The sequence below is a fragment of the Sardina pilchardus genome, chromosome 19, assembly GCF_963854185.1.
Source record: "Sardina pilchardus chromosome 19, fSarPil1.1, whole genome shotgun sequence".
NCBI classification, from domain to species: Eukaryota; Metazoa; Chordata; class Actinopteri; order Clupeiformes; family Clupeidae; genus Sardina; species Sardina pilchardus.
The window spans coordinates 13,365,700-13,374,412 of NC_085012.1; the positions used below are offsets into that span (position 1 = coordinate 13,365,700).

Genomic DNA, 8,713 nt, shown 5'->3' on the forward strand with positions numbered 1-8,713 from the left:
GCATATTAAACAAATATGCCTTAAGACCCCTCTTGAAAGATCCAAAACTGTTGCTGGAACGGAGAGCACTGGGCAACTCATTCCACCAACACGGAACCACTGAAGAATAGGATCTACAGTTTGACCTAGCATGAATGGTTTGTCGACATAACAGACGCTCCTCAGAAGATCGTAATGGGCGGTTGGGAATGTACATCTTGATCAAAGAACTGAAGTAGCTAGGAGCAGATCCAGTCAGTGTCCTATAGGCCAGAGTGAGAGATTTAAATTTAATATGGTACTTTGGGGTTAACTGTAACCATTTTCTGAGGCTGTTGAAAACGCACCAAATCACACAATGTGGTCGTTTTGGGTGTCGTGGGTTGTAATAAAGGTTGTCGACGATCAAACTGACTACTTTTTTCATTCGTTTTAAGAGTTTAAAAGAAGAATTTCTAGTTGTCTTGCCAATCGCGCTCATAGTAGCCTATCCGCTGACGTCGGGTCCCGTAGCAACACAGTAGGCTACAGTATGAGGCTGCTGAGCCTGTCTTGTTGGCGGTGGCCTGTTGGAGGGATTGTAAGAAAAGTTGTAATTGTCAAATCGACTCGTTCTTTTTTATTTCTTCATCTGAAGAGGAGGAGAAGAAGGATTGGCAGCGATTGCGGCCGGGGCAAAAGTATAGTGTGGAGAAACCAGGTCCGCAGAGGTACGGCTCGCCAGCACCTGGGCTACCTTGTTGAGTTTATTATGTGGTGTCAAAACCGCAAGGATGTTTTTCCCCCACAGTATTTTGGCAGCAGCTGCCGCCAAATTCGCCAAATTCTACCCTCCTGCTTGAATCAGACCGTCATCCGCACACAAGGATGTTTTTGACAGTAGGCTAGCCTATGTTGGCAGCAATTGCTAAATTCTATCCTCCTGCTGCTTACCCAAGCTAGAAGAAAACCAAAAACTCTCCTCTTAAACTCTTCAAATTAATTTTAAAAGTAGTCAATTTGATTATTGACGACCTTTATTACACGCTACGACACCCAAAACGACCAAATTGTGTGATTTGATGCACGTTTTAAACGGCCTCAAAAATGGTTAGGCTACAGTTAACCCCAAAGTACCTTTAATATAAATAAATAGCCTATGAGCCCCCAGTTTAAAAAAAAAAGAAAAAAAAGATGAGATTAATTTCATGTTCATCACAGTTCTGAGAACCGAGTGAAATTCATGAGGCAGGTGCTGAACGTCGGCTCTTCAATCAGCTGATCCCAGCTGTGGGACCGCTCGGTGTCATCGGTGGCACTTTCATTCTCACACTTCAGACAAGCTCCCGCAGGTGTTTCTCGCAGGCTACACATTTCACCGGGTTAATGAAAGATGATCAATCCTGGCGCTTTCGAGCCGCGAACAGCGCAAGTGTCCTTCCACAAAAAAAAAAAAAAAAAAAAAAAACCCGCGACTTTGGTGCGCGCCGGTCCCAGAGCCCCGATTACGAATCTGACTGACATCAGCGGTTGCCAAGGCAACGGGTGAGTGAGGAACATCACGCTGCAGCCACCCACCCAGCAGGGATGCAATCTCCGGGAGCCCTTCAACGAGAGCCACGCTGTGTGTATGGAGAGGATAGTTCAGCTCAGCGCTTTGCAGGGAAGCGCCCAATGCCAAACTCATAAAACACTTAATTTAGTAGGCTATATATTTGTCAAGGAAAGTGGGTCATGCAGAAAAGACAAGGCTATAGGCTACACATTCTTTTTTTTCAGCCCAGACCTAGCCTATATTTTTTTCTTTTTTCAGACCTTTTGAATTTTTAGCCTGAAAGATGTGATAGTTGTTTGTGTCCTTAATCATGGGGAAGGTCATGTTTTTAAGGCATGACCTCTCCCAATGTCCATCAGTTATATTACCAGAACAGGTAACATAGAACAGATGTACGTATAGGCTAACAGAGAGTTACATAGAGGTATCATACAGTAGGCCTAGGCTAGATGGTCCCTAGACCAGTATGCTATAACCCTACCGGCTCTTCCTACACTCACAGAGACTGTTATTGCTATGTCCAGAAGTCAAGCGTGCACGCTGGGCAGTGTGCATTTTCCGGAAGTTACGTCAGAATAGACTGTCCGAAAGTCAAGCGCTCTCACTAGTTGGGTACTTCGTTTGGCGTGATTTCCAAGCGTGCATCGATGCATCTTTTTTGGCCTCAGATATCCCATAATCCATTGCGCAGCGCAGGTCAAGCTCCACACGTCATGCAAATCGTCAACACACCCCTCTCCCCGAGTCAGGTGACGCCAACTAGTTAGTGCTGTCCAAATGTAGGTAGGGATGCATACTGAGGAGCGAGCTAACTAAGACGCTACTGGGAAGAGGGTACTATCCAGCGTGCACGCTTGACTTCTGGACATAGCCTGTGTGTTCTGTTTTAGCCAGTCAGACTGGCAGAGCTTCACCCCTGAAACCAAAGGGAGGGCTTTAAGTCCTTGATTGTCTATGTCTTGGCTGACCATTTTTGTCAGGACTCAGGAAGAGTTGAAACAGAAATAGAGAAGTCAAAATCACAGATGACCTGCTGCTCAACTGGCATTCTCTCCTAAATGAGCCTCATGCCTCCACACCCTGAGCCACAGGAAAACCCTGCCATGCCATCCTCCTTCACAACATCTCAAGCACCACCACATTAGCACAGGTTGGTTGTAGGTTAAAGGTGAGGCTGGAAACCCATGTACAATTAGCCCTGAGGAACTCCACCCGAGGTGCCTGAAGAAGCGATCAGCATTGGTATGCCGTAATTGAATGAATGAATGAATGAATACTTTTTTGATCCCGTGAGGGAAATTCAGTTCTCTGCATTTAACCCAATTTAACCGAATTAGTAAACACACAGCACACAGTGAACACACAGTGAGGTGAATCACACAACCCAGAGCAGTGTGGGGTTAGGTGCCTTGCTCAAGGGCACTTCAGTCGTGGACTGGTCGGGGATCGAACCGGCAGGTTACAAGCCCGAAGCCCTAACCAGTAGGCCACGGCTGCCCTAATTGGCCTGGCTTTGGCCCGGCAGCAAGGAAGCGACTGCTGTGTCCCACCACCAAAGCAAGTTGGGATCAGATCTTAACAAGCTGTTCAGAGAGCTTATTGCCGTGAGATGTTGATTTGGAGTGCCGTAAGTAACACATAGATCTTCTTGTTTTTTGTTTTGGTGTCTTGGTGTGCGTCAGTGCGTGCATGGATGAGCAAAATGGAGCAGATTGAAGAGCAGACATCTTAAAGGTTAAAAAGAGATGGATTGCTGTCTTAAGTTTTTCTGCTTAGGGGCTGTGGTCCAAGTGTATGAAGTGTTTTGTATGGCTGCCATTTTTAATAGTGTGTTTGGATTGGTGGATATAAACAGGGCCATTAAACCGAATAAATAACATTTTTATCTCAATGTTACCGTTGCACAACCGTGATCTAAGGCAGGAGGTATTTTTCTGGTTCATGCTGTGAGGCAACAGGGGTCCCAAGGCCAGTTTTGCTTGTGAAAAGTGAAAGTTGGCGTAATCACAGGCTGACATCTATGTCGAAAGTCAACTTTCGTCACCGAGGACTTGGAGCTGGCGTTACATAAGGACTGCTCTGGTCCCCCAACTCCCACCCCCCCGCCGACAGACGTGATCTTCGAGGAATCTGCCTTCTCAGGTGACGAGGGACATTAACACGTTGGACTCCCCAGACCTCTCCTCCATCGACACTACACACACACACACACGCATATGCCCTAGCCCTCTATAGGCAGCTCATCAGTTGGGCTCCACATGCCGGGAGTTATTTATACTTCTGTTACAGCGCAGCTGCCATTGCGTAATGCCGAAACGCGAGCAGAGCAGGAACATCTGAAAACAATCAAGCTCAACCCTCCGACCCCTCAGCGCCCGGCCGGACAGGAAACAGGCTTGCCGATCAGTGACAGCACACATACACACACACACACACACTTGGGAGTCACGGTCCAGAGTTTCTCTCGTGTGTGTTTGAAGTTGAGCAGGAAATGTGGCATATATGACCTCATCATGTGACTAGCCCCAACATATACACACCTCCATCTCAACATAACCTACTTACACACGCACAGAAACACAACCAACCTCTGTCTCACAGCTACAACACACTATCCCACTCTCTCTCACACACACACACACACACAACACGAACCTCCAACTCATAACCCCCACATACACTCACTAAAACTCACATACATACATACATACATACACACACATCCACCTTAACAACTCTCACACTCACTCAAACTCTTACACACACACACAAACTGGTCCCTCTCAGGGTGGAACGACTGTCAGCTTCACACCAATAACCCCGATATCTGCCTCCATAGTCCACCTATGACCTAACCTCGCACGGCATGTACCAGTCTTAGAAACACAAACCACAGGACCGACTTAACTCTTTTTGTGAGTTTTTATTCAGTTTTTCCATATACAGTGTTGGCTGTAGTCATCTATAACGGTACAAACGATACAATTCCCAAGATTCCACACACCCCACTACCAGAGGGAATATCTGAGGCAAGGGATTGTGGGATAGGTACATGAACAGTTTCATTGTGTACAATCAGGAAGTGACATCACCCCCACAACCCTCTTTAAAAATACTGCCTTCCCAGAATCCCTTGCTTCTGCCCGTCCCTCCGGTAACCAAACCCGCCTCAGACGTGTGATTGCTTCATCCCTACAGGAGACCATCACACAAAAATAACAAAACAGGACAAATACTGATCACTTAAAAACAAATTAAAAAAGAAAAAGAAAAAAAAAAAGTTCTTCTTTATTGGCACAGACAAAGATCAAGATTGAAACTGAAACACTGCGTCTCCGGAATTTATCCAAAGCAGAAGAAAACAAAAAGGAGCCAGTGTATATACAACTGAACTCAACACTCCCAAGAAGCATGAAGTGTGTGTGTGTGTGTGTGGTGTGTGTGTGTGTGTGTGTGTCTGGTCTATGCCAGCAAATACTCATCTGAGAGATGGTCCCTTAAAGCAGGGGGAAAGTGAAGAGCTGGAAAGCGAAGAAGAGGGGGGGGGGGGGTAAAGTGAGGACGCACAGTGGTCGTCTCTCTGGGGAAGGGAGAGAGGAGGAGGAGGAACAGGAAAACCGTCTGTGTGGCCTGGCGGCCAACGCCGAACACACATGTACACACACTCGGACGTGCACACAGACACACACACACACGCAAAGAGCATCTGCTGCTGACACACGAAAGGAGACAGCCAGAGGAAGCAGTCTAGGCACACACACACTTACACACAGAGTGAGCAGTTAACGTGGACAAGACAGGCTTCATCTGCTGTCTGGAGTAGCATCTGCCCAGCAGGAGAGATCTGTACAGGAGAGATCGGGCAGCATCCTTCAGAAGCACTAAATAACCATTAGACAAACTCTCACACAGACGCACTTATACACACTCATCATACCAGATGTATGGCTGACAGGTGCTTCACATTCCACTCATAGCCATGCACACACACACACACACACACACACACACACACACAGGCAAGGGTTCTCTGTGCTCTGCAGCGCCCCATGCAGGTCAGGAAGGGACATAGCTGGACAGGTGCTTCTCATGTGAGGACAAAACCCACCAGCAACCAGAGCGGAGAGGAGAGGAGAGGATAGGAGCTGAGAGGAGAGGAGCTGAGCGGAGCAAATGGTAGCGGTGGTCAGCACAGGAAAATGAGCAGAGGAAGAAAACGGAACCAAAACTAGCTAGACAGATCTGGGAGCGCTCAATAAGATCAATAAATAGACGCAACAGGTGTGTGTTGCTCCGTTGCGCTTGACTGATGGGGAACGTCGAGGATGCTTCAGGCCAGGGACAGGACTGTAGGGGAGAGAGAGACATGAGAGTTAGAGACACGACACCACACACACACACACACACACACACACACACACACACACACACACACACAGGAGAGAGTAACAGAGGGGCCTCACCACTGATGGCCTCCAGGGCGAAGTACTTGACGTCCATGTCTGTGTCTGTGGCCAACTTCTCCAGTACCGGCTTCACCTCTGCCTGGAGAGAACTGACACACACACACACACACACACACACGGGTCAGCGACACACAGCAGAAATTAGTTTGTGTGTATATATAAAAGATACTAACACCATACTGTTAATGTGAGCAAAAATATGTGATGCACACTATTTGGGTTCATAGGTGTGAATGTAAGTTAAGCGTCACAGACTGTGTGTGTGTGTGTGTGTGTGTGTGTGTGTGTGTGTGTGTGTGTGTGTGTGTGCGTGCGTGTGTGTGTGTGTGAGAGAGAGAAACATACTTGCTGTCCAGGACAGGTCCGATCTTCTGCAGGCATTTGGCCACGTTGAAGCGCACGTTGGCCACCTGGTCGTTAGCCATCTTGAGCACCACGGGGAGCATGTGCTTAGTGGTGATGTCCTGCCCACACACCTCAGACAGCGCCTACAGAGAGAGAGAGAGGGGGGGGGGGTGGAGAGGGGGACAGAGAGGAGGAGAGAAGAAAAGAGGAGGGGAAAGAGGGGGGGGGTGGTTGGGGCAGGAGGAGGAAGAGAGGTGAAGAGATTGGGGGTAGAGGAGGGGAAGAAAGGAGGAGAGGAGGGGAAGGGTGGGGAGGGGGGTAGGAGGAGGAGGAGGGGTGGTTTGGGGGCAGGAGGAGGAAGAGAGGTGAAGAGATTGGGGGTAGAGGAGGGGAAGAAAGGAGGAGAGGAGGGGAAGGGTGGGGAGGGGGGTAGGAGGAGGAGGGGTGGTTTGGGGGCAGGAGGAGGAAGAGAGGTGAAGAGATTGGGGGTAGAGGAGGGGAAGAAAGGAGGAGACGAGGGGAAGAGATGGGGAGGGGGGGGTTGTGAGGAAAAGCGGGACAGGGGCGGGAGCAGAGAGAGTTTGATCACCATTTGTACTTGCCACAAAACACGTCCTCACACACAAACAGCCTCTCTGGGGACTGTGTGTGTGTGTGTGTGTGTGTGTGTGTGTGTGTGTGTCCAGAGATGAGAGAGTGTGATGCTTGAGCAGTGAGGTCATTGCTGAAGAGGGGCTCAGGCTGCTCGAACTGCCCCAGTGGCAGCGCTGCTGTTTACACTACGCTGGAACATACTACAGTACCAAGAGCTCACACACACACACACGGGTGAGCTCATGCACTTACCCTGAGCCCAAGTATTTCATGCTAATCATTGTTGGAATATGACAAGAACAAAATGACACGTCCACTTCAATCCATTAGGATTGCTATGAAGACAACTCTAATGGAGCGGTCATTGTTTGAAGTGGACTATTAGGACTCTTAAAGTGTACAGTAAGAGTGTGTGTGTGTGTGTGTGTGTGTGTGTGTGTGTGTGTGTGTGTGTGTGTGTGTGTGTGTGTGTGTGTGTGTGTGTGTGTGTGTGTGTGTGTGTGTGAGTGAGTGAGTGAGTGAGTGAGTGAGTGAGTGAGTGAGTGAGTGAGTGAGTGAGTGTGTGTGTGTGTATGTGTCATGCTAACGCACAACCATGTGTTCATGCGGTGCAGGCAGTTGTATGTTTGTCTGTGTGTGTGTGTGTGTGTGTGTGTGTGACTCATATTGACAAAATATAGTGTGGACATGTAAGTGTTGGCAGTGGTGTGTGTGCTTGTGTGTGTCTCATGCTAACACAGTGCAGGTAGTTGTATGTGTGTGTGTCTGTCACTCACATTGACACAGAAGAGCATGGACATGTGTTGGTGGTGGTGGTGGTGGTGGTGGTGTGTGTGTGTGTGTGTGTGTGTGTGTTGGTGGTGCTATTTGTGTGTGTGTGTGTGTGTGTGTGTGTGTGTGTGTGTGTGTGTGTGTGTGTGTGTGTGTGTGTGTGTGTGTGTGCGTCTTACATTGACGCAGAAGAGTGTGGTCATGCGATGCAGGTAGTTGGGGTCGTTGGCCATGCCCAGCACTTTGGGCACGATGGTGTTCTGTGCCCACTCAGGGCCAAACTTCTCCACCAGCTTCTTCAGGTTGTTGGTGGCAGCCTCCCGGATGGCATACACTACAAATCAGAATCAGAAAAACTTCAATGACTGACATGTCAGAAAATTGTCTTCAGCGTGGTTCAACATGAACAACAGGACACCACAGACCGCAAACACCACAGACAATACTTAACACAGCAGACTTGAAGGGCAGACACATAGAACACACACACACACAATAAAGTCATTGGTTGCAGCCTCCCAGGTGGCATACACTACAGACAAAGGACAAAAAAATATTTTCAGACATAAAAAAAAGAAATCGACTCAAAGCTACAATTATATTTTGTAGACTTGTATTTTTAATAGTTTTGTAGTAGGAATCAACCACATCTGATGCTACCAGATTTTTAAATGTTGGTCTACTATATTCTGACTTAAAATTAACACCCAGATTAATCCAAATCTGTTTCAAAACATCCATTTGGTCAAACACTTTCTGAAATATTGTCAACTAGGCGGTAATGCTAATTTATGCTAAATGTGGCAATTATGCAAATTTCCCAACATATACAAGTTAGCATACGGCAGTTTCTATATGCTACTGTATATATATATATGTTTCTATATACTATATAATATTTCTAACATAAAAGTTTAGTGCGTAATTTCCAGGTCCACAATGGGTCTCTATGGGCTGGCAAGTAGATTAATGCTACATGTGGTAAACGAGTCACATATTGCAGTCGCACATATTGCAATCACAC

General features: G+C 47.5%; 1 protein-coding gene across 1 annotated transcript in view; it reads right to left on the bottom strand.

Moving 5' to 3' along the window:
- Positions 1-4,421: 4,421 nt before the first annotated feature.
- Positions 4,422-8,713, bottom strand: part of ppp2r1bb (protein phosphatase 2, regulatory subunit A, beta b) — a 20,770-nt gene continuing 16,478 nt past the window's right edge. Inside the window, exons 12-15 of the mRNA XM_062520751.1 lie at positions 7,869-8,023; positions 6,325-6,467; positions 5,977-6,068; positions 4,422-5,860 (exon numbers count right to left, since the gene is read on the bottom strand). Of these exons, the coding sequence (XP_062376735.1) occupies positions 5,844-5,860; positions 5,977-6,068; positions 6,325-6,467; positions 7,869-8,023 (407 nt within the window). The 3' untranslated portion in view covers positions 4,422-5,843. The remainder of the gene's footprint in view (positions 5,861-5,976; positions 6,069-6,324; positions 6,468-7,868; positions 8,024-8,713) is intronic.